This window comes from Xiphophorus couchianus, chromosome 22 (assembly GCF_001444195.1).
Source record: "Xiphophorus couchianus chromosome 22, X_couchianus-1.0, whole genome shotgun sequence".
NCBI lineage: Eukaryota > Metazoa > Chordata > Actinopteri > Cyprinodontiformes > Poeciliidae > Xiphophorus > Xiphophorus couchianus.
Window position 1 is genome coordinate 12,076,000 of NC_040249.1, and position 27,210 is coordinate 12,103,209.

Sequence of the window (27,210 nt, forward strand, 5' to 3'; positions counted from 1 at the left end):
AGGAGCTTATTATAAACAAGAGGAAAAATACAACAAACATCATTCATGCTAGGTTTTTGAACATTACACGGCAGGTATTCATTTCCAAATATGACAAAACAGCTAGTCATCATCACGAGAAAACAAAACTGCCACGTGCCTTCAGAGATTAAATTCTTCATCAGTATCTGAAGTGTGATCGCCTGTTACTTTGTCTGGCTGCTGTATAAACCTTGCAATGCTGCATCTATCTGAAAGACACGACAGAAAAACGTGTTAGTATGTCTAGCTTTTTTTATACGTGGTCCTGTCAGGTGGCGTGTGTATGTGTGTGTGTGTGTGTGTGTGTGTGTGTGTGTGTGTGTGTGTGTGTGTGTGCGTGTGTGTGTGTGTGTGTGTGTGTGTTGGGGGGAGCATGTATGGACAGGTCTGTCATTCAGACAGCACACACAGTCTCCATTCTGGAGTTGTCTGTGGTCCCTTCTGGGTCAGGGTGGGGTGGCACGAAGCTTTCCAGCTTTTCCAACAAGGCCTGCACACAGGAAGTTGGCCTAAGAGGATTCACATGCAAACCTGAGGCTGAGTGTTTGTCAATGGAGTGTCCTCACATTTGCTCTGCGCTTCATTTTCAAACTCATATCTCAAAATTTGGATTTATGTCAGCACAGTGACGGAGTTTCACCTGAGATGAGGGTCAGTGCTAACAAGAGTCAGCCCTGCCAGATACAATCAGGTACTGACAGACAAAATCACATTCTCCTAAAGCAGGTTGCAGACGCCGTTGTCTGCCAGCATGATGTGATCTGTTCCAAAGAAGAGATGTGTTTTCGGAGAGGAAGCAGATTCCTCTTGCAATTATAGTCTATTCTTGTACAGGCGCAGCAGATAAGGAGAACACATTGGAAAAGCCACTTTTACTTCTCAGGGCAAACACAAAAAGACAGTGCAAGTTTACAGGTGGTCAGTTTCTCAAATTACATTTAAGCTGACATGAATGTGGGAGATAGAACCAGAGCACCCAGAGAGAACAGTCCTGGGTATATGTGTGTTTTCAGGATCACACAGTGCTGAAAGGGCATGAAAGGATGCTGAATCTGTGTAATTTCACTCAGTGGACCAAGGTGCGGTGCTTTCAAATATTCCTTTCCTGTTTGTCCAGCAGCTGTTTCATCCCAGCGACCGAACGCTTCGCTGCTGTTTTCTTTCTGGGCAGATTTGTCAGCTGTGATCAAGTAAAGCTTTTGTTGGATTTTTTTTTCTTTCCAGACACAGCTGATAACTCCACCCTTGTCTACTGGATCTCATAAGAGCAATTTGCCGTCATTAAGTCTTGGATATTTATGTTACTGAAGTAGTTAAGCAATTTCTTATTTCATAGGAAAAGCTGTGTTTGATTTACTCACATCCTATCCAAACCATTAAAATGTGTGTTTTGTAAGCTGACTTTAAAGACTGTAAAATAACAAAACTAAAGTGGATAAAAAGTGTTTTGATTACCCACTTTGGAAAAGGTTGAATGTTTTCATTAAAAATAGACACATGGATCAAGATTGCTGTCAGGAACATTTAGCAAACTAATTAGGTGCAACATCAAATAATGTAAATATTTTCAGGCCTCCTAATACACTTTATTTTGATGGGATTTTTTAAATTCCAAGTTTATTAATCCAAACTTTGTACATCAACAACTTGAAGGTCATGTTTTTTTGCTTGTTTTATCTGATATGGTAGATGCAGTGATGAGTTTGATTTAATTTATTTATTTAACCTTATGGGTTTTTCTTCCTTCCAAAAACAACCTTTTTTCCTTTAGCTTTTATTTTATAGGTCAACCAAAAAGTGGTACATAACTGAATAAGAAGACAAAAGGATATGTTTTAATTTATTTTATCAAAATAATCTAAGTGTGACATTTTTTAGTATTCAGCTAACCTTCCACTGATAACTGTAAATAAAGTCTATAACAACCACTTGCCTTCAGAAGGTAGTAAATAGAGTCTGCTTGTGGTCATTTTAGTACCAATCCAGCAGTCTGTAAAGGTCACAGACGCTTGCAAAACAACGAAAGTGAATGAAAAGCATCTTCAAAACCAAGAAACACTACAGACAGGTCTGGGATAATGCTGTGGTACATCTTAAAGCAGGGTCAGATTATAAATCGATAACCTAGACTTTTACATCTGGTGGAGCACAGCTCAGTTTATCATCTGTGACCGGAAAGCATTAAAGACATGACTGCCCACCTACACTTACAGTTATTCAAAGAAGGAGCCCAAAAGGCCCATGATAACTCTGGAGAAGCTGCAGAGTGCCGGAGCTCAGGTGGGCAGACAACAGGACCGATACTTGTGCTCTCCACAAATCCGGCTCTCATGTATATTAGCAAGAAGAAAGCGACTGTTGAAAGAATGCTACGAGACGTCTTGTTGGGAGATTCTCAAAACACAACAAATGTGAAGGAAGACAGTCTAATCAGATGAGCTTAAAATATTGCGTGTTGTGGCAAAATAACACTGGCAATTATCCTGAACATACTATTACATGCATCATGGCAGTAGTAGCAGCATGTTGAAAAAAAAAAGGTAAATGGAAACTGGTCAGAGTTGATAGGAAGATGGGTGGAGATGACTAAAGGGCAATTTGGGAAAAAAAAAACCCATGAGATTGCAAAACACTTGAGCTGGGGCAGAAGTTTATCTTCCTGTATGACATCACTAAACATACAGAGTTATATGTAATGGCTTGAATCAAAAACATATCGAAGTTAAAATGGCCTAGTCAAAGTGTTGACCAAAAACCAAGAGAATCTATAAAAAGACTTTGAAACGGATGTTCACCAACACTCTCCATCCAACCTGACTGAGTCTGACCTATTTGCAAATAAGAAGTTATTAAATTACATTACAGTCTGTGTTTGCAGAGTGACAACATGTAAAAAGTTCAGGTTGTGGGAATAATTTTAGACGTCTGCATACAATTTACCAGGGTACTTTTTGATTAATTCTTGTACTGTGTCATGCATTAACAAGAACGAGCCAGGAAGCAGTTTAATGTGAGATGAAGTTTTATTGATTCACAGTAATGATGGATGAATGGGTTGTGATTTGACTCTGACTCAGACAATGCTCATCCACAGTTATCTGAACTTCCTTCAGGACAGAAACGTAGCAAAGCTTATCACTGTCATACTTTAAATTCCTACCTCCAGAGTAAACATGTGGGTACCAATTAGTTTTTGTAAGAGCACCAACATTTCAAAACCGCTCCGGTTTATTTGTTGTCATCACAGCAAAAAAAATAAAATAAAATAAAATAAACAAAAAATTCAAACGAGTCACATCATATGAAATATATTGTTTTAAGTATTTAAATGAGGTCAAAGTCCCTGAGAGTACAGCTTTCTATGAAAATAACTGTCTTTCAGCGCTTTTTTTTGGTTTTCACTCTCAGCTTTAAAGACATAAGCAAACTGGCCATAGAAGACAATATCCCAGTGCTATGCTTAGAGCATAGGTAGTAATACAGTAAAATGAGGAATATGAACCAACTCATCCTGTAGAATAACATACTTTTAAATAACACAAACAACAGACAATGGTAGTAGGTCAAAATCCAAAAGAACAGCAAATATTAAATTCAACATTTCTGGAGTTTCAAGAAACAATATTTAAAAAAAAACAAAAAAAACATTACATTGACAAAGAATTATCTTGTCAGAAAATTTATTAGGTCTACATCTGACTTTATGAATTTCATGAATAGGTTCAAACACTAAGACAAGAAGTCAGACAAATAAAATCTGGGAAAAAGCCCGTGGAGTTTTTTTAAATGTCTGTTGAGCTACTACTAACTCAGAAAAAAAGGACAGACTACAGTACATTTCAGAAGACCTGTTTAAGTTTAAAACAAGGCCAGTGTTTACTGCTTTGAAGCACGAATAGTTTATTTTTCTCCTAAACATGTTGTTTCTGTTGAGGAGCAGAAAATGCCAGCCTGTGGTCTCCATGAGGCGGCCAACAAGGAGGCAGGTTTTTTTTTAGTAAAAACTATAAATCTAAATAACTCATTTGCCAAATAACACCCCTTTCTCGTTCTTTCCTTCATTCTCTTTATCCCTCACTAAATGTCTTAGGTAATCAGTATCTCTATTGTAGTTTATGCAAAGATGGAAATCCAAAATCTTGTCTTTTTTTCATGATTGCACAAGTAACAATTCTATGGTGTTTCTTTATAAAGCACATGCTCAAGCCCTCAATCGTAACCGTAACCTTAAGTCTAACCAAACAGAGGTAATTAAAAGGCTTTTTATATGCTCTCAAAACCCAGCCTGCCTGTCTACCACGATACTGTGGTTTTGTCAGACCAGTTTCCCTCCCCTCAGAGAGGCTGGAAGAGGAAAACGGCACAGCTAGAATTGTTTTAATGACTAAAATAAAATAAATCTACACTCATTTATCTACAGGATGGAAACCTTGCAATGTAATGTAACTACTGCAAAAGATTTAACCCTGGATGTGTTTGTCGGAAAAAAAAAAATAGAAGATATGTTAGGTTAAATGCTATAACAAAGAATCTATACTGGTCATGCTGTGTAAATCCCAATAAATAAAGTAATAAAATACAGCGTAAGTAGCACAATGAACAAGAAGACTAACAAAAACCTTCCATTTGACTTTCCAGGATGTAAAATGAGAAAGTATATAATAAAAAATAAAAATAAAGCATTTAAAATTTTTGGGCGAATCAAAAATGGGGACTAAATTTGAATACTTGTTTTAAAAATAAAGTGCTTTCTCATATGAAAAAAACCAACCTCCTGTTATCTACTCTAAAGGTGAAACACAACTTTTTTAAAAAAAAAAATCAAAGATTATTTAGTTAGAATTAAAAAGTTAATAAAATAAAATATGTCTATTAACGAAAATTATCCAAAATATACTGTACAAAATCTTTCATATGAAACTCATTGAGGTTAATGTGACAAATTATTACAGTATCACTGGTTAAGAAAAAGAAAGCACCAAAATTCAAAATGAGTCGGATATAAACTTAAATGGGAACTTTTATACGCTAATGCTAACAGCCTAAATATGTGGCACTTAGAAAAATGTATTATGAACCTGTTACGCAACATTTTGTGACAAAATTCACAAAATCTCATCTCATATCTTTTTCTCAGGTTTTCATATCTTCCAGTTTGAGAATGATACCGGTTTACCTATTCCTAGTTAGTTTTGAATTTAAGATTTCTATAACTTGCTAAGATCCAGAAGAGTTAAAATCTAAATCTAAGTTAATTTTTCCTTAGTAGAGGTCAGAAACAATTTGAACAAACTGACACCTGTTCCTCTATTGCCGTCGATGGATGTTTTAGTCAATGGAAGATGCTGCAATGAATGCTGCTGTCACATGATGAGTTCTTAAATATTTTACCCAGATCTCCAAGGACATTAGCAGGGCCCATGTCGTTATGTTACTGGAGGGCCTGTGATCCTGGAGCCTTTTGACCTTAGCCCACTTTGAATTGTCTCTGTGCTTCATTGGAAGATCTTTAAATTGGAATAAGCTACACAAAATTGTTGGTTATTTGCCTTTGGTGCTCAAAAAGGTCTTCAGTCTCTGCACTGTAAGCATCACCTGTAGAAAAACAACACAAATGTCAAAAATCGAAATCTGATCAATATTAAGAATAGAAAATGTCATCAGGTCTTACCTGTGTGACAGCTATACATGTAAGCTCTGTGACCATCATATTTGCACCGACACCTCATGACGTTGTTCATAAAGTCAGACTCAGCCATGTCCAAAGAGGGGTTAACTTCCACCTGCAAAGATTAAGAATATTTATGATTGATCTACCTTCATTCTCATTGTGAAAGTCATTACAAAAATTATAGTTGTACAAAAACAGAAAAAATGGTCAAAGTTTGTGGAAAGATAAGTGGAGATGAACATTGCAGCCATCCTGGAGGTTTACAGGTTGTAGAAGAGTTAAGCATTATGAACTCTTTTTCATGATCGTCGGCAGGACAACTGTACTAAATATGCGGTGAAAGCTGCAATGGAATGGTTACAATCAAAACATTCCTGTGTTGCACTCACTTATGTCAAATAAGGGGTTAACTTCCAATAGCAAAGAATGACGTGATTCATTGTTGGGCCTCCCTTCAATGGGAAAGTCGGTACAAGAAAACAGTAGCACACAAAAATTGTAAGATTGGCTGTTAATAAACACCTCTCATGGCTGGGATTGTTTTTATAGTCAATCTGTTTTTTGACTATAAAAAGACAAACTGGATGAGTTTTCCATGCAGCATTCCAGCTTGCAAAGATAAATACAATGTGTCAAACTTTCACATGGACCTGATGCCCGGTCAGAAGAAATCAGAAGATAACTTTTTGTCCAATATAACAAATGATTAATTGGTTTGATTTATTATTTAATGTTTTTTTGGTCAGTAAAAACATTGGAGGAACAAATGTGAAGCCAATTAGAGACTAAAAAGTTCAGGCAGAAGAGTTATCATATTACACCTCCTCTTTTTACCAGATTAGTCAAATTAGCCACTCTGAAACAAAATAAGCTTATTTGCACTATCACAACTGGTCTTTATTTCCCCTAAAGTTTATGGTATTTTTGTACTTAATGTGCTTGTGCAAGCAACATTGGCCAATAAACTGATTCTGATAAAACAAGTTAAAAAACATAGTTAATAGGAAAACAGGCACAATGAGTATCTTACACTGGTTTGAATGCCTTGGAATAAAATTAATAAAAATGTGTTTTATTTTCAACAAGATTTAAATGAAGGAGCCTGATTTACATGTAAAGAGTTTAGGAACAGAAAAAGATCTGTCGCCTCTTGATTTACATGTTGTCTTCAAAACCAGTTAAAACAATAATCTATGAAAAGAGAAGATAGTACATATGAGAGTAGTACTTCAACTAGGTTGCTACTAAGATAAATGCAGATGTATTCTAGAAGAAAACTGATTCAAGGCCTCAAAACATTTGATCAAAAGTTCTAGAGCAACCACAGAACGGCTCAGATCCAAAAACCTTCATGTGTTACACTTAGTCATGTCCAAGGATTGACTTCAACCTGTAAGACATGACTTGATTCCTTGTTTTCCTGTTACTGGGAAAGTCGTTGTAAGAAAACAATAGCTGCATGTAAAATTGTAAGAGGGGCTATTATTAAGGAGCACTGGTATTGTTTTTTATAGCCAATTTGCTTCTCAGCTATAAAGAGATGACTGGATGACTTTTCCACACAGGATTCTAATTTGAAAAGATAAATACAATGTGCTGAACTTCCACATGGACCTGCTGCGTTTAAGGATTTTCATTTGGATTTCCATATATGAGTGTGTGACCATTAAAACACTTGCTTTTAGCATGTTTCATGGAAAGTATGAAACACACTGGTTGATCTTTCAAGAAAAAGTAATTGTAAAAATGTTTATAGCATGTGCCAATTTCTTTAGATCTGGCCAGACTAAACCGGCCGCTGAAGAGGTTCTGCAACGTTTACAGGGGTCGTATGGAAATGAAATTATAACATAGTGCAGGATTAAGCTCTTACACAGGAGGAATGTGTGCTCCACCTCATACCACCATCACGCTGCAAAAATAAAAATGTATTTAGCCTAAAAGGCAAGTCTGTTGCAAAAGAGAAGTAATGCATGTGTTTATATGTCTGAAATCAGTCTTTTTCTATCGTGCATGTACTAATGGCGTGTCATTTGCAGAGCAGCTCTGTTACTGCTGATACAACTTTTCTCTTAATCTGGCCTAGTGATAATACTGTGAAGCCATTTACTCTAATAGCTGCTGTGTAAACTACTACACCCACTTTAAGTACAGGTTACAAACAGGTTCTTGGAGAAAGAAGCCAATATACACCAAAATAGGAGAAAACTTCAAAACACAGTGAATGCACCAAAACAAAGTATCATCAATTTTTGTTTGTTCTTTTTCTTTTTTGAGTAAATTACAGCATTGGACCTAAACATACAGGGCAGAAGGCATCTAAGTTAGAGTGGAGGCAATAAAATTAAATATAGAGCAGGAGGAATTTTGGGGGACAAATTAGCCGTCGCTAATGGAGAAGGAGAAGTAGGAGCTGTTTGATTAAAAGAAGCCAATAGTTAATTTGGGTAAATTGGTGTGTTTGGCAGGTTCAAGAACAGGCCTGCTGGGTCTTTGTTGTGAAGCCTTGAATAAGGAAAATGAAACATTCCCTTTTCTTTACCACATAAAAATATGCCACAGTGAAGACAAAGAGTTCTGCTGTTAAAAGGTGTTTATTCCTTCAGTTTAAAGCTTTGTGAACTTAGAACTAGGCTTACTTTATGTTCTCTTTTGTTTCCTATTGTTTGGTTCTCATTTACACAAAATTACCGCCTGAAAATTGACAGTATTTTTGGTTGTTGACTGGGTAAAGTTCCATGTTTAGTCGGCACCGCCAAAACACATTGAATCCACTGTACTTGTCGTTCCAGGCCATTTATATGGCGCTAATAGCATGTCGTCGAACTTGCAAGCATTCTTGACCTTTAGCTTCCGCCTCACTAACCTCAAATTATAAAAAACAGAAACCCGGCCGACAATGTCTCCAAGAACCAAGTGGTTATGTCGCACATATATATTCCTTAATAGAAGTTGTGTTAAACTGAACAGGTTAAGGAGCACGCAAAGTATAATGCTGTCCACAATTATTATTGTTGTTATCTGCAGGTTCATGCATAGAATACAACCTACAGCAGTGCATTCTGCACACATGCACTTTCACAAATGCAGACTAGTTGACACCTCTGTGGGAGACCTGGTTTCAAACATTGTATTGATAAAAAAATCTCGATAATTGAAGACGTATCAACTAGTGGCTGAATTGCAACAAAAGTGTTGCAGTTTTAATGAAAAGCGGCTCTGTGTGAATGGTTTTTAGTGAAATTCATCATTGTTTCCTCCGCTGTTTTTTCTGTCATTATGTTTTCATATACACACCAAGCCGATACAAAACTTTATCATTAAACCCCACTCAACATGTTTAGGGCACGTCTTGTTGGAACAAGAGTTTACTGTACACGTGTGACACCTTGGCATGGGGCAAATTATATAAACCAGTCTAAAAATGGAGTAGGTATGCATCAGTGAAGTGTGTAAGAGCAATAATCAGCAAATGAGCCTGCTAACAGACTGGTGACAGCAATAATTAACAGTGAGTTCAAACAGTAAAAGTTACTGTAGCTTGGAGGTAATTGGCAGCATGCTAAGATCTGAAGAATACCACATCCCACCGAAGGATCAAGGTTCTGACATGGAAACTGGTGATAATGGGGGTCAGAGTGTTTGATCTTTTGAGGTCTGCTAGTTGTAAAGGCGTAAGGGGAGAAAAAGGGTATAAATGGCCATGAAGATAGTTTGCAGCTTTCTTTAGACTAAAAAAAAAGACATCCTAACAGGCCATAATTCAATTTTTAGAGGCCTGTAAAACTCAATCACTTGACAATATTTCTGGTCTCCAATGAAAATGCATTGAGACATGGGCTGTTTACTGAACTTGGCATGAGCAAAATAAAATGCTAATTTTATTTTGGAAAGAATTTCCAAAATAATTTGGAATAATTCGGAGTGGAAAGAAAGAATTTCTCCAATAGGTCTACCGATTTTAACTTGAATGTCCATTGCATTTTTCTTAGACACCTTTAAAAATTATTTCTATTCACATGGCCTTTATGTTATTTGGAAACTAATAATTCAGTAATGTGTTTCTCTTTTAAGGACTTTTGATGATAAATACAGGAACAATAAAAATCAAGACGGCAACAATAATGATATTAATATTAATCATAAAATAATACTCGGTGCAGGTAGCCTACATCTTTTTTGATGGGGGGCGGTGAGGGACCTGGAGAAAGGATAGGGGGCGCTGGCCCAATAAAGGTTGAGAAACACTGATCTAGCTTAAGTTTTTTGAGGGAAGTAAAACTGGCAAAATAATGAGTGGTTGGACTTGTGATATAGAATAGAATAGAATAGAAGTACTTTATTCATCCCAGCAAGGAAATTACTTCGCAGTTACAGCATAGAGACAAGACACAATAACAACTACCACTGAGTAGTAGTTGTAGATAAAATAAAAAATTAAAATAAAATATAAAATGCTATAAATTGTAAAATATAAAATGCTGTTAATATAAAAAGCAACTTAAGAGCAGTCCTTGCAAAGATTCAGAAAATGCAGATATGTATATATAAATATATGTACAGCAAGTGTGCCACAGTGCACTATTTTGGTGTTTTGCCCAACACCAAAATAAATAAATAAAATGGGAGAGTTTAAAACAAAGTCTAACCTGGAAAATGTAATCCCCTGGTCGTACATCTGTTACGTCAACCCACTGACAATCAATGTCATGGCGATAGGTGTCCCAGCAGCCCACAGAAATGCCTTGATCACCCATGTTGTAGCAGGAGAACCTCTTCTGGATTCCTGTGGCACACACAAATACCAACTAATTTATCAGTGACAATATAAAAGATTATTATAGCTGAAGTATTTAAATAAATGTCTTGCCATTAATGGGGAAACAGAACGACTTCATGAACATTACCATCGGGGCAGTATGTGTCCTCCAGACAGAAACTGGCCTTGTGTCCCTCTGCAATCCTTGTGCCGTTCAGCGTCAGCAGGTCGTAATGGGTGAACACCTCGATGCTGTGGTAGTGCCTGTGATGTCAGAGGGGAAAGTCCAGGTGAGAGTCTGAATCTGCCGAGTGTGTGTATTTACATGACCAAACACTGGCTTTCTATGGCTGCTATCCCTATGACCTCACTGCCTGAACATGAGCAGGGTGTCACCAGAACACCTCTCACAGAGGCTTGTTTTAGGGCCAGCTTGGACCAGCTATTTACTCTTTCTAAGTGAATAGAGTGCTTTGAAACTTGCATGCATAAGTACATTATGCTATAATAAACTGACACAGACTTGATTTTGCCAAAAGCAACTTGTCCCTTGTATGACTTGCATCTTTGGGGGACTTTTCTTCTCTATCTATCACTGTCACAGACAAACTAACAAATCAGAAGAGGTGACACCACTGTTTCCAGCTTTCAAACTGGCAATCAATCCAATATGTGTTCAGGTTCCTGTAGCTATTTTAGCAAATTTTCCTCATGAAGGAAGCTGTCATTGCATAAGAGAAAGTTGGTTTCATTCTTCAAATAAAATCTTTACCAAAACTATGGGGATTCCAACATTTGAATTTTCATAAAATTGATGATTGGAAGACATTGTAAAATATTTCAGTGTCAATACAGTAGGAACTACTAGAGTTGGTGGGTGGGAAAGGGAATGTACAGTGTGTCATAACCAAAAATGGATTTATTTTATTAAGAATTCACACAGTATTATAAATCAGATTAGCTTTGGACATTTCATCTAGCACAGGTATTGCCATCATATATTGAACAGCAAGAGCATGGGACAAATGTAATCTTACATTTGTCTTCAGAACTTTTATTCATGCTCTGAAGAAGTAAAAACTTAATGGAAAAGATGCAGCAGGCCAGAAGTTGTTGAGTGAAAGTTGTAAGAAGTCCCATTAATAGTTTATCACAAGCCTTGTAGGGAACACAACAAACACGATGAGGATGAACTCTGGTAGAATTTTAAGCTCTTGATTGTCAGTTTGTTTGTAACTGGAAACTACATATGATTCATTGGTCCTGTGGGATATCTGTAAATATTTCTTAAAATCAGATGCTGTGTTTTAGACATAGTTGATTAAACTAGCCCACATAACAAGTTAATCCCACAGGTGGTATTGATCATTACTACCTGTAATGATCAATACCACCTGATCAGCTGTAATGATCAATACTAATGATCAGAAGAGCATATCAGGTGATGATTTGGCATCCTAAAAATACAAGAGCAGCAGATTTTACACCTTTAAGAATCCACACCAATAAAATATCTATCACCTCCATTTACGTCCTACCTGTGACACTGGTGCCATGTCCAGCTTTCTTTTGATGCCTTGGGTCTGAAATCGGATCGACCTAGATTCATAATACGAGAAGAGAAGCGCAGCAGGCGTCTGTGGCCATATGGCCAGTTCATTCTGGCAGCGGAGGATGACAGACAGTTCTCTTCATGAGCACAAGTCAGCAAATGAAGTGGTCGGTCTTCCAGGTAGGTTGTTTCCTGAACCAGCTGGGCATCCAAAACAAGGTCTGGAGCAGCTGAAAGATGTTGAATGTGAGATATGTTCAAGTTGTTACATCAGAAGAGAAGACCTGGAGGTTCTAATCAGAGATTCAGCTTACTCTCTGAGCATCTGACCCCAGCAGCCTTAGCTCCTCCTCCGCGAGGGCAGTGGATGTGGTTGTTGCGACGACATTGTTGGATAGAGAGCTCTGTTCCCACACAGTGAGTACCACTAAGAATCACTTCACTTGCATTCGCAGTACCAGGCCAGTACCATGTCTCCTGCCAAAGGAAGACAGTGTGGAGGTGAACAATTACAGGAGCTGCACTACAATTTATTATTTAGGGAATCTAGCACAGACACAGCAATCATACATCTATCTGTAAAAATTTGTGTCATTCTCTTGTCAATAACTCACAGTGTTGCGGCAATTCTGACAACTTCAATAAAATTACATTGTCACATTTAAAGTAAAACTAACTGTTGTAAGAGGGAGCACTGCTTTGTAAGTTTCAGAACAGAATCCTTCCAAACTTTGAGAAAAGCTGTGGACTTCATACAAGTTATAATGAGATGTTGGTTGAGGACGTTACCTGATGAGCACTTGCAGCAAAACCCAAACCGAGCTGTCTGCACACCACCATAGCTTCATTTATCCCCCAGTTTTCGCTGCAGACAGAACCCCAGCGCTTCCGGCCCCCAAAGTCCATCAAAACTTCGACACGTCCTTCTGAAGAGGCTCTTCCACCAGCAAGACGAACCTGGATAACCATGAGGTTAGAAATTCAGAATCGATCTCCCGTAATTATAGAGTGCCATAAAAAGTTCCAGTAACCTAATTTTTGTACCGTTTTCTCCATGCCAGTCTTGGGAACGTTACAGCGTACAGAAGCATCCTGAGTGTGTTTGAATGTCCATGGCTGGACTTCTTGGAAGTAGCAGTCCAAGATGGAGCGTTCTGACCCCATACACTGCACATTGTTCATATGAATAGGTCCCGTACCTAAAGAGATAGAAAGAGATGTAGAAAATTTGAAGAGTGCTGAGAAGAAAAATCATTCAAACAAGTCAGGGGTAGTATTTCTTGTGTTTTGTGCCACCCAATGTGAGCACAGTACCACAAGAGCATAAAAGAACATGCAAGCAAATAGTTTTCTATGCTAAAGCTTCTATCTTGCATAACAAAACAGTCCTGTGAGGCAAACATGCCAGCAAAAGCATCAACTTTAGGCATCAGTCACAGCTCATTACAGCCATTCTTTTTTCTCTGAGCACAACAACAACAATCACATTGTGTGTAGTCTGCCACCCTGAGTGAGCAAACAAGGCCAAATGTGTGTCAGCAAAACAAAAAAAAGCTGACTGGTATGTGTTAACAGCCAGATAATCTCATAACAATATAGAAGATGACAGGAAAAAAGTCCTTCAAGAGCAAAATGTTAGTGGTACAATAAGCTACAGGATGAGAAAACACTGAGTGAACAGTGGCTCCACTATTTTGTGTAATTGTGCAAACAGCAAAACCTGCATGGAAGCAAACAGCTGAAATCACTCAGACAACTGGAAACAGAAATGTTACAAGAAAATGGGTGGCAAAGAAAGATAGTTGGGACTAGACTGAAGCTTAAGTTGATCTGCCCCTGTGCTGATTTTAACAAATTGTAGGCTTGCACAGTGGTCATCAAGCATTGGTTAACACCGTATGTATAAAAAGTACAGATCTTACCCACTTCCACATCTATCTGCCACAAACCTGATATAATTTCCCAGTGTTTAACTTATCGAGGCAAAAGCTCATGAAAGAGATTCTCAGAATGAACTGTGACATGGTCTGTTTAAACCTTACCCCAAAATAAATCCCCAGAAACAAGCCACACATGGTTTGCAAATGCAAACAAACACACAGGCCCAAGGGTGTTTTGGTCCCATCTCTATACATGGGACCCTATATCTGTGTTTCTCAATGGCAAAATTACATAGTCAAAATAAAACTGTTGGTCAAAAAGGAAACAAAAACATTTGTCCCTGTAATTTAATTCAGGGAGGATGATGCTGATGATCCTTAATTGAGTATTTACCAAAAACAGGTTTCACTCCATTATTTACAGAAATTATTATGTATTTTAACTTAGCAGATGGAAAATGTTAACAACAATCAGGTTTTTGATGAGAAAAGTAAACATCTTAGGTTAGTGGTTAACAAGAAAAATGTTTCCATTATGAAATTGAAAGGGTGTGGTGTTTTTGTCTAAATATTCTGTCCCCAGTAATCATCAACCCTGGGTCTGACTAATTAGCACCATTTAATGTGTTGAATAATTATATTCAACTCATACATGTGTAAAGCACACAAGGACTGTAACCACTTATATAAATCATAATTCTATAAATAATAAGTTAAAAGCTGATATTTTCTACTCCAGTGGAATAACAAGAGCACCATGATTCACACAGCTGGGTGCATATATTAAAGTATTTAATCAGGGTTGATACAAATTTTCCATTTTAAAATTCCATGATTCCTGAGACTCAGCTGTGTCTACTCAAATATTCTACTCCAAATATTTGAGTAGAAAATGCTAACCAATTTCAGTTATATTCAGCATGTTCCCCAAATCATTTCTTTTCCTGTAAGATGGCATGGTAAAGGACCATTCCACATCTTGTTTTTGGCATCTTGACAGATGGAAATGTGAGGCGTTGTCTTTGCTGGACGAGCCTCTGTAGACTGATAGAATGTAAAGCAATTTTTCTGATGTGTATGTGAGGTTTCGTTTAATTAATTGTTTCTTAAAAGAAAAATTAAAGCATACAGTTTATGACACTTCAAGTCAGGGAAGCATCAACAGCACCAACTGTAACTTTTTACATCAAGGTTTGAAAAGTTACAGTTTCAAAGCTGGAAAGACTTTACGCCAGGATGCTCTTCCTAATGTTAAATATTGTTGTAAAATTAATTTAGTGAGATGCCAGAAAGGGTGACATAGGGGCTGAAGTTTTCTCCAGCTGTGTGGAGCACAGCAGCTCTGATCTGCTTACTGCTTTACCCCACACTGCCAGTCAGCTGGATCAAGGAAGGCAGCTAGACTTGGTTTAATACTTTGTGAGTAAATAAGTCGGTACAGTAAAACTGCAGAAACAGTTTCACTGTTCAGACAACAGGAACTTCTTGCTGCAAGACGACAGTGCAAGCAATTGTGCCACCGTGCAGCCACAAATAAAACGACAGGACTTGAGCCAGATGACAAGATGAAGTTAGAAAAAATGTTGGGTGATTTGGACTTTAGCTTTGCTGGTTCATCAAAAAGAAAGCCAACATAACTGACATCTACAGAAATAACGCAGCAAATTACATTTGCTTTGATCATCTGAATAGCTAAAGCAGTGGAACACAATCCCACATTTCATCTCCTTTAGCATGTTTTTGGACTACACCCTGGAAGCCTGAGACAGGGGGAAGCCGTTCTCTCTCACATATCTTAAGGGTGGAGACACCGCTGGAACAGCTGGATACTGACTGTAGCTGTGGGTGACACAGGAGCTGGACATTTCAAATGAAAAGCAGGCTTGGATCTTGCAAGATTTTGTCTCTGAGCTGAGTTGCCAAATACCAAAATAAACCACCATGGTTTTTTTGTTGCGAGTGGCAAGTGTGTGTGTGTGCGCACGTGCGCATGGTGTTTGGGCAGCTGGAACCACTGGCAAAGGACTCATATAATCACAGTTGGAGATATGGCAATCAACACATTTGCAGTTCATGAGGTAACACACATTGGCAAAATGCAAACACACATGCCTGAACATTATCTAATCAGTCAGGGCAGACGGGTGCGGTGTCTGCCCTGATAAGCAAAAGTCGAAAGATAAGCAAAAGTCTCCCTGTCTTCTCCGAAATGCCATGACACACAATAAACACATTCAAACAAGCAAAATGCTGACTTAATATTGAATTAAATGTGGACTTTTCAAAATTGTCCAACTTTTTTTGTTTTAAACAATTTTCTCTCCTACCTTGGCCCATAAAGGCTCCATGTAAGGCATCCTTGGCAGTACCAAAGCCGAGCTCTCTGCAAACAACACTGGCTGCAGTTCTGTCCCACAAGTGATCAACAATCGTCCCCCATTTTCCATTTCGGAGAACCTCCACACGGCCTTCACCAAGCCTGGGACCTGCCTTGAGACGCACAGGCTGTACAGGGTAGAGCATATGATTTAGAATTTGTTTTCTTCCACAGATGGACACAATAAGATAATGTTAATAGGAAAATAATTTTATTATTCTTACCACTACTGGATAAGGAGCCTGGGGTCTTCCTGAGGAGATGCGAGCAAATTGAGGTCCTGGCACACATTTTGCCACTGCAAATTGCCCGTTCTTACAAGGGGTAGGACTTCGAGGAATCGACAGCTGAGAGTGGCACTCAGACAGGGTGTTCTCCGTGCCCAGACAGTGCACCTTCTCTACCCAGAACCCCTTCTTTTTTGCCATCAGGCTTACTCTGGAAAGACACAAAAAAAACATTGGTGATATATCTTTTAAAGTTCTGCACAACACAACACTGAAATATTTAGATTTCTCAACAATATTTTTGTTTGATTATAATTATGACAACAGCTTATTCCCAGTATCATACATTTATTTTCCAACCCTCATGTACAATGTTGTAAATAAGTATTTGGCAAATTACAATTTTTTTCTTTTGTACCTTTTTTTTTTTACTGTCAAGCAAATGTTAATATTAGACAAACATAATCTGAGTAAAAGCAAACAGCAGTTTCCAAATGATGATTCAATTTATTAGAAGGAAATAATACAAACTAACAGGGCCCCATGTGGAAAAGAAATTGCCTCTCTTGTTAAATCATGAATTACTTCTCACTGTGATCCAGACCTGCAGGCTCTAGATGTAATACTGTCAGAATGAAGTAGATCACAACATCTCAAAAAGCAACACATTATCCCTAAGCTAAAGTAATTCAAGCACTGACTAGCAACAAAGTCCCTGAAGCACATACATTTGAAAAATCATTTTTAAATGACTTTCTAACAAGCCATCTCTTAAGGGTTTGAGACTTTGGTAAACCACAGTGAGCGCCATTCTCTGCAAATGGAGAAAGCATGAAACAGCAGTAAACCTTTCCAGAAGAGGGCAAAGTACTACAGGAGGTCACAAAAGTATCCAGAACAACATCTAAAGAGCTGCAGACCACAGTGCCTTGCTTGGGGTCAGTGTTCATGATTCAACAAAAGATTTGGAAGAACTCACATCTGTGTGAGAATTCTGAGATGAAAACCACTGGTGACCAAAATAGTACAAAATATGGCATTTTCATAGTCACAGCACTGTGACTGATATATGGATTATAACAGAATAAACAATCCCAGATTCAATTGAATAAAATGCATTTTCAGTGTATGATGGCTGACCTGGCATACTGAGAAAAACTGTGATTTGGAGTGAGTTCAAATTGGAGCTGTTGCTTCTTTGTATTGACAGTATTTGGTTCAAGCGTCTGATCAGAAAACCTGCTGGTCACATCATTGTGGAGGTTTTCCAGGGGCAGAACCAGAACTTTCTGAAGGGACAGCATATGACCTCCGAAGAAGAATGGGCCTTTCCCTTATTGACTAGTAAACTGAGCAACCTTATCCCAGATTTAAAAATAACTGAATGGATGGAATCTTAGCAACAATCAACAGAATTTGTTAGAATTGAGAACTAAAAAAAACACTAAAAACTACATTAATATTGTACATTTGAACTAAACTGCTGAAGCAGATCTACATTAGGACTTTGTGTATCTAAGATTAAGCAGTTTTGTATTTGTGCTTCTATTACCTTGTTGACGGATCTTTAACCTTGTTATCCCATATTTTTCTGCAAAAAATCAAAAACAAATATTACATATTTCACAGTCCTGTGCTTTTGCACCACAATGTAGAATTAAAATTTGCTGTGCACAAGACTGTGCTATAAGGGTATAGTTATTTAGAGTTAAAAAATCAAAACCCGTTCTATTTAAGACCATAAGATTGATTCATACTTTACACGAGGCCAAAATTCCATACATGGCAAGTAAGAAACAATTAAAAAAACATAAAATTATTCTGAATTGTACTGTAAACCTCAAAACCCCCATGCAATCCAAAAAATGTTGCAGTGACACAGTATGTTTATAGAAAAAGCACTGTTTTAACCATGCACAATGTACAAACAAAAGTGGCGGCACTATGCAGGAACCAAACATTGATTTATGGGTTAGCTAAACTGGCTCACTTTTAGAGTGTGGTGATGAGAAAAGCCCTGCAAAGCAACAAAGAGTACATGCCGCTCGCCCCATGCCAGTTCATCCACAGACCACTGCAAAGGCCATATATTCGTTCTGCAACAAAAACATTGGCTAAACTATAAACAGACGCACGCATGCACATGCAAGCCAGCACTTTTATATGGGAAGTTCAATACTTCAATTTGTTCAAAGATCTTATTTTCTGCAACAGGATCATAATGAAACCTATGTTTCTTTGGAACACATCATATATGAAAACAAATTAATCGACATGGAATTGAGGCAATCATTAAAGAACTCTTGAAAGAAACGTTCATATCGTGGCATGCTGTTTTCAGTTACTCTCCCCTTTTTTTTTTTTTTTAGAAACAAACACATCTATGTGTATCTGAATGAAAGCAAAGGTGAGTCAATATTTGCATTCCTACCATGCAACGCTACATGCTCCTGTAAAAGGCAAAGCACAAACCTTGGAAAATAAACTGAGGATGTTGGAATCAAGAGGCTGATTGTCCATTACATACTGTTATGTTTGACAGTTGCATGAAGTCTTGAATTGCTGAATGTACACTTTCCAGAAACATATAACCTGTTTCCTGACTCTTCAGTGTTAACTCAAGACATGAGAACATTCTGCTCTTAACCTAAAAACATCACTTATCAAAAAGTATTTCGAGATTGTTTTAAATTTAGCATACTTTCATTTCACCGTCATCTGGGTTTTGTACATGTTAAATATAAATTTGCAGGTGCATCTTTTTCTGGTTCATTTGAAGTAGGAAATCAGTTTCAAAGACCTGAATGCAGAAAAAAGATTGACAACTTTCAAGTGAAATTAAACTCCTGAATCAGTCTAATTTAAATCAATTTGAGAAATATTAGGCATGTATCCCTTTTAGGAGGCAGCAAAATGCCAGATAAACCTGCAACAAAACTGTAACTGGCTAACTTGGGGCTTGGAGCTCTGGACCTATTCTTTACAGGATCTTAAATTACTCTTGTAAAATACTTTAAATGTGTCTACCATGTGGCTTTGCAGCAGTGGTTAATAGGAAGCTTGCAGTTTGCATGTACACATTTTCTCAAGAGGCAAACATGTCTGTGACTTGTTTGTGACCTCACCACAGACAAATCAACAAACCATTTTCCTCTTCACCAAGCAAACTGTAAATGGTACCTTCTGGTATTTCATTTGACTGTATTACACGTGTTGAATTTCATTCATTTCATGCAAATGTTCATCTAGTTGTAACGCGGGGTAGGAATTGTGAGAGGACTTTTCCATTGAAGTTGTACACAAATGGAACGAACAGACAGTTATACCAGTCTGTGCTTTGTTTAGGCAAATTGTCTCTTCAGCACTTGTGAAATGATTTAACTGAAGTTAATGACAGGGGCTGATACAATCTTGCTAAAAGACAAGCATTTCACCATAGTTCAAGTTACATCAGTCTCACACTGCTTTACAATTTAATTATATCGTACAACATTTCTTGTTAATGTTTGCTTTTGTTTTGTCTTAAGGAATACATCACTCATCAAATTAAGTAGCAATGGTGTGTCTGGAATTGAACATCACTGAAAAGCTGATTTATGTCAATAATTAGGTTGAAAACTTACATTCACTTCACAGCAAATTTGAGATTTCAAACATTATTTCTGTTGTTTTGATGATTTGACATTACAGCTAATGAAAACACAAAACTAAAATTGTCAGATAATTTCAATATTGCATTTTGAAATAAATACAATATAAATTATTTCTAAAACAAGGATGTCCATTTGCTAGAAAAAATATGTCAATGCACTATAGGCTACAGTATATTTAACCAATACATTTTGGGGGCTTTTTGTGAATGTATTCCTGCATCAGTGCAACATAGCATGGAGACCATCATATGGTCTGATGTGGTAAGGAAGCTCAGGCTTCTATAATAGCATCATTCAGTTTCACTACATTGACAGTACACCACAGCAGAGTTTAGATTAGTGTGAATAGATTTCCTTTTCCTTTAAAAGGAAAAGGAAATCAGCATCTGCAAGATGAAATCTATCTCCCTTACTCAGAGCAATTTGATGATGAATTAAATATTCCAGCAGTAAACATTTTTAAACTCATCTGAGTATTGAAACAACTGATCAAAGCGAGATGATTCAGATTTCTCTTCTTCATTTGTGCTTGGAAAGCAATCTTGCACAGTCTGCTGCAAGCCAGAAATGTAGCCACTGGCATGCATACGATAATTAAAAGATGGGAAAGTAAATTAGAGAGGTCATTGAGGTGGATCACACAGTCACCAGACAGGAAAACCATATTTGGACACAAAAATGTCACCAAATAGCCTGAAAATGATACCCTTATCATAAGAAAATTTAAGCTGAAAGGCAATTAAACAAATGCTGGTTAAGTCCCCAAATCACTATGGGGACAGAGCAAGACAGACAGCCGCTGACACAGCGGAGAGTGCAGCAGACCTCAGTTGTAATTGGCTGTATTTCACACGAGCAAGCGAAAAGCTCACATGTCAGACTCTTGCTCTCATTCCTTCTCTCTGCTGCCTCTTGCGCTTGTTACTCGCTTCCACTTTCGTTGCCAGCGCTGTTTTACTCTCTCACACACACGGCTATAATTGGGGGTGTTTTTCACCCTCAGCAAAAACCCAGAAGAGCTTTGGTCCTGACCAACTTGCAATTACAGCCTCTTTAGAGTTTCATCCAAAAGACACACAGAGCTGAGAAACATGGCAGGGTCCAGAATTTCTAAGAATGGACTGAAAGATTGGGTTAGGAGGAGAATTAGCAGGGAATGTCATGGCTAAATAAAATCCCAAACCTCTTTTGGAAGCTGTAGAAGTTTTTACACAAATTCTTCTTGTTCTGATTAACCACTACATCCGAATTTATCATTTCCAGCCATCCTTGCTGTTAACAGAAAAAAACAAAGTTGAGAAAAGATTTTTTTTGAATATAAGCTTGAGTATACAACAAACAGCTGAAACACATGGGGCCTTTGTACTCTGAGAACCAGTCTGAAAGTTGAAAATACATATCAAGAGGGAGCAAATAAGCATCTGTGGAGACTGCAACCAGGTACAGATTTGGAAGCAAACACATAATCATGACTCAGACCAGTTTAGAGCCTTGGATCTCAGCAAAACACTATGTCATTCTGAGACCAGGCCGACCTAGAAGTACCAAGTCATGACCACTTCCGTGCCAGAACTCCAAAATTTACACACCCAAAACACTTCCGTGGAACACGTTTGGCTAAGCCTTTCCCTGTATATTTAGATAAAATAACTATTACTCTCTTTTTGTGTCCAGACCCCATAAAAGAAGAAGTGCTTTTATCTAGCCTCCTCTAATTGACCTTAGAAAATGTAAAAACTGTATCTTAAAACAGCTAGCAGACTCTGTAGAATTAACTCCATGGTCTTCAAGCTACAGCAACCCTGTTCTTATCTGTCACCTCCCTTCCCTTGGCAAGTTACCAAATGTCTGCTTAAATGCTGCAGAGATGCAAATCTATTCATCCAATTCGTCTCTTAAATATTACTTGTGTTCCACCTTCAGCTCTCTGTATCTCTGCTGTCGAGTCTGGAGGAGGCAGGAGGAAACTGAATAGACAGACAGTAAGATTCACACCTGCATTGCAGGCATACTCTAATAATAAATGATCCTGTTCAGAGTGCAAACAGAGTCAGGCTGTCCTGGTACACTCTACCTTTTTCGGAGAGCCTTTGATGTCACATGACTTCCTTCTTTAACACGAGGAGGTTGTTATAGTGTCTTGGTGTTTCCAATAATTTAACAATGTAAATTTATACTAGACTGGGCAATTGTATATAATCACAATCCAGAACTACCTTCAGTGAGTGGATTTACCCCAGTTGGAGTAGTTCGTAAGGTAAACAAAAATCTTTAAAAATGTTTAAAATGAATAACATTCTCCTCCCAGTTAGACCTCTAAGGCAAATCAAATCTAGTACCTGTACTTATAATTGATTTTTTGAACAAATAATTTTTGTTACTGTCCTCTAAATTACCCACAGTGGTGTGAAACGTTTCAGCTTGTGCCAGAAGTGCCAAATAAATAAAGCTGTATTGAATTGGCTGATAATGTTAATGTTTTCTTGAGACAATTTTTAATAATTTAATTTCTTATCTTTCTAATCTATTGCTAATGATAAAAAAAAAAACAAGGTGTTACTGGCTTAACTAATCATCTATAGCACATGGCTGTGTGCCACAAATGTAATATTTAATCAATCAGAATACACATTTTGATGAGTCTTGTTTTAAAATGTAGCATTTTAAAATGACAACCTTGACATTATTTTCATTAACCCCAGATTCCTGTATAATAATTTTTATTCATCTGATCTTATATATTGTGTTATATATCGTTTAATCAACAGAAATAAAGGCTTGGATGCATTGGTCTGTGGATAAGTGATACATATAATGCTTCTCTATGAAAATGGTTACTGAAATTTGATGAAATAACTCAAAAGTGTTCTAAATTACTGAATATGACAGTATATCACATTGTCTCAGTTGAAAATACAATTATTTTTCATCTCATAAAGTTTTGTTCTAACAACAATTTTGGACAACAGGTGGGCTTTGTTTTGTGTGTGTGATTCTTTTTTTATATACATAAAGGCAATAAATTCAGTTTCTAAAATGATGTATTTACAAAGATATTGATTTTGTTTTTGCAGTATTTATATTAAGTTTCCTTATAAAAAAATAATAATAAATTCTAATAAAGTCATCAGGGTCAGGTCAACACTTTAATAGCACTAACTGAAAGCATTTGTACTTCCACCACAAGTATTTACCTTTGCAAATAAATGTTGACTCTGAAAGTATGGTGGGGCCAGATGTAATAGCAAATACATGCTGTGCTGTTGACAATACCTTGTCAATAAGACAAGTCCTTTACATGCAAACACTTATTTCACTTTCTAATAGTTATCTTGGTATTGGTATGATATTGATGGCACAGTTACACCACAATCAGCACTGATATTACACCTCAGCAAGGGAATCTAAAAGTTAAAGTGCTGGGGATTTTTTGTCTGTGAGCTGCAGGAGGAAGATAGCATCAGAAGGAGAGAAGGCAAAGCTGTGAGAGAAAGGCAATGAGGTGTGCAGGGGTGATTTGCCAAGAAAGAGGGGCAGAGAAAGGGCAATGGAGATCGGACGGGGATCCCTTTATCATCATCCTAAGGCTGTATAAGGAAGGTGAAGAGGCTGGGTGAGAAAGATAAGCCTAAAGTGAGTCATTTACTCAAAGCAGCTCTGAATGAGGGGCTGCTGCTATGCTTTATTCTGCAGGTAAGGTTTGAATTCATGAAAAAATAACTAAATTACACAGCAGGTTGCTCTTCTAAGCACAGTTTTCCCGAACACAGCTGCTGAGAGACCGTCATACTCACTTGTATGTTTTGATATTGTGTTGAGTTGCCTCTGGAAAGCCAAGCATCCCGCACACCACCCGACTGCTGTTGAGACTCCAACCTAAGTCACAGACTTGCCTCCATCTCCCAGCATGCTTCACTTCCACTACACCCTCTGAGATAAGGTTCTTCTTCTTTGTAGCCGACAGTATGGGACGCAGACGGACATCTTCGATTCGTACTCTACTGTGACCCTGACAAAAAGGGGGATATCCTGTCTATAAATAGACATTTTTCACAGAATAAAAGATGGATGGACCAGAGGCTGTACCTGGTAATAGTGGTGCCTTTGGAACCTTGGGATCTCATATGGATGTCCATTTCCATAATACCCGTATCCTGGATGCCTCTGTGTTGCAACAATACCCCCCCACTGAGAAGCAGTGTTGCCAGAAGGCCTGACAGGCGTAGTGTAACCTCCGCTGGCAGACTGATCCAGTCTACGCTCAGGGGTGCACACAACCCCTAAGTCTTCAGAGTGCTTGCAGTCATTTACCCCCCAGCCATTGTGTTTGCAGTCCTTCAAGGACTTCTCTGAGCCGTCACACCGTACGTTATCCATCCAAATAGGACCTTATGAAAGAAGAAATTCATAACGTAATTCATTAGGACTTTAAATGATTGCTCCATGCATGGGTTTGCAATGCATCCTTACACAACAACTTAAATCAGTTCCTTAACATCTAACACTTGACGTTTATGGGCTGGCTGATTTAGGGTTCCACCTTAGCAGTGTGTTCAGTAAAGGATACACAGTATTTTACAAGGCAGCAGAGGGGGTGTAGATTCAGCTCGTTGAATCCACTTAACATTCTCTTTAATTTGGATTTAAAAGAACCACTAAAGAAGGCCTATAAACCACAGTAAGTGTGCCAAATACTGGCAAGCAAATAGAGATATTTTTCTTAAGTAAATGACTTTTTTCTACCCATGATTTTTATGTGCTTGTCTGTCAGTCAACCCTAGCAAGTGTTGCACTTCAATTACTAAAAACGTTTTCTTTCTTAGTTGCTTCACAAAGTTAGTTATTTAGTTATTTTAAAAGTCTGATTAAACTGGTCCAATGAGGACTTCCGCCACTGTTCGCTATCTCCTACAGGAAAAAGCATTTGTGCTTTTGGAGTTAATATAATTGTGGCATGTCATTTTATCACATTGCAGGCAGGATCGTCAAAGCAGATATATGTATAAAAAAAATCTGTTCTTCCTAGTGAAAATAAACAATACAGCTTTCCAGAATCCCATTCTTTCTGTCTGCACTTCAGATATCTCAGTGAACATCATGCAGGTAGGTGCATATGCCACTCTTCCTAGAAACGAATTGTGTCAACTTTCCCAGTCTTGTGTGTCAATTATTTAATTCCAAATATCCTCAAGTAGATATTTCCAATGTAAAACAAACATTGTATTTGAAATAGAATTCTGTTAAGAAAAAAAAAATCATCTACAATGTCTCTGTTACCTCTTCATTTACTCACAGTCAAACTATTTCACATACATGCACTACAGATTTAGACATCAAAATTATGGACATCTATTAAAAACTTTGAGGGAAGCCTTTGTTGCATAGAAATTGGTGATTAAGAGTTTGTTAGGAATTTTGACTTAAATTCCTAGCAAAACAGTATCAGTAGATATATCAGTAAGTACCAATTATTGGATTTGCAATTGTGCAACTGGTTGTTTCATCCAAAATCATCTCTTATCCTTGTTCATTACATAAAGTAAACACACTCAAATTTAAATTATTTTTCTAATTAGTTATTTGTTGTGAGCAGCATCTTGTCAAGCACTGGGTTCAATAAAGTTATATTTGACTGATCTGATAATGGGTATATTTTTGTATTTCTATCCAAAGCAAAAACTGTGGTCTATAATGAAAGTATTAAAAGGAGTTGCACACTGCACTTTTCGATCATTTTAATCAATAACCCACTGCTAAGTCATTCAATATTTTTATTTAACTTTTTTTTCTAATTAAAGCTTTAAAAAAATGATCAGAAGTGGTTAACTATTCGAAAACTGTGCAATTTTCTACTGTAAGATATTTAGAATCTTCATAACTTCAATTAAGTGATCAGTATTTATTCAAATCTATGACCAAGAATAAAACCAACTAATCAGAAAACATTTACAGGCATTATGATAAAGAGATTATGAAAACTTTATGATGATGTCACAATTTTTTGGTTTTTAAACATGCACTTGTCTTGATGTCATTTAAAAGGTAATTTAATGCTCTTTCTGACTGACCATTTCTCTTTTCATAAAACTCTTCAAAGTGTAACTACCTCACATTAGCATTGCAGCGCTATAGTGGTTGATAAGGCAAATAGAAAGTGGGGGCCCCACAGCAAATTCTGCTTAGGGTCTTGCACAACCTTGGGTCAGCCCTGGTAACTTTTGAAAGAAATGCGAAACTTGTCTTTAAGTGCTCTCACCTGTCCCTTCTCCATACTTGGCACTGTGGGCCCACGTTACCGCTCCTCGAAACCCCAGCTCTCGGCACACCACGTTAGCCAGGTTAATGTCCACCTCATCATCGCAGATGGTGCCCCAGGTGTTGTTGTGCAGCACCTCCACGCGCCCTTCGTTCGACTCGCGCACAAAGTTGCCGGCGAGACGCACCTTGGCGGCCGGTGCGCGAGGAGTTCTGCGCTGAGACGTCGTGGTCCTCCGAGGTTCAGCGTGTGCGGTGGAGCTAAGGGACAGCAGCAGAAGGAGCTGGACGATTAAGCCGAGGGAGCGGGGCATCATGGATGGAGGGAAGAAACCTGGAGGTAAAAGGTTGACACACAGCGTGGCTTAGCAAGTTCTAGCTCATTTTCTTACATAAATGAAACTGTGCACATTTTCGGTTGGGTTTAGGTACCAGCTTTTATGATGACTGCAAGGTTAATTGCATGCCTTTCAAATGGCATACAATCGTGTATGAGACCCTTTAAGGGCAAAAGAAGAGAACAGAGCAGTCAGCTAATCACTGTAACTGTGATTTCACCTCAAGAATTGTGTTCTCAGACATAATTCTTATCTGACGACAACCAGCGAGATAAGACTTGCTTTGCCTTGTTTTCTTTTTCCACGTTAGTGATTTTATTCACTACTGCTAAGCCTTTGGTCCAACAGGGATGTAGTGGAAGCCTTAAATATCAAATAAGCACGTTCCCCCTCGTGTCAAACACAGGCATGTAATTTAAGGTACAGCTGCTCACTTTCATAAGGTAATTAAGGTAAGTAAACATCCCCCAAGGCAAA

At 37.8% G+C, this 27,210-nt stretch overlaps 1 protein-coding gene across 1 annotated transcript; it reads right to left on the reverse strand.

Moving 5' to 3' along the window:
* Window positions 1-3,025: 3,025 nt before the first annotated feature.
* On the reverse strand, window positions 3,026-27,210 carry loxl4 (lysyl oxidase-like 4). Its single transcript, XM_028007199.1, has 15 exons — window positions 26,828-27,210; window positions 26,397-26,729; window positions 24,227-24,528; window positions 23,935-24,149; window positions 18,040-18,078; window positions 16,485-16,698; window positions 16,211-16,388; window positions 13,048-13,202; window positions 12,793-12,960; window positions 12,318-12,480; window positions 11,990-12,233; window positions 10,600-10,715; window positions 10,342-10,478; window positions 5,693-5,804; window positions 3,026-5,616 (listed from the first exon to the last, which is right to left on the reverse strand). Exons 1-15 carry the CDS (start codon window positions 26,874-26,876, stop codon window positions 5,546-5,548), a joined length of 2,496 nt encoding a protein of 831 aa, XP_027863000.1. The 5' UTR covers window positions 26,877-27,210; the 3' UTR covers window positions 3,026-5,545.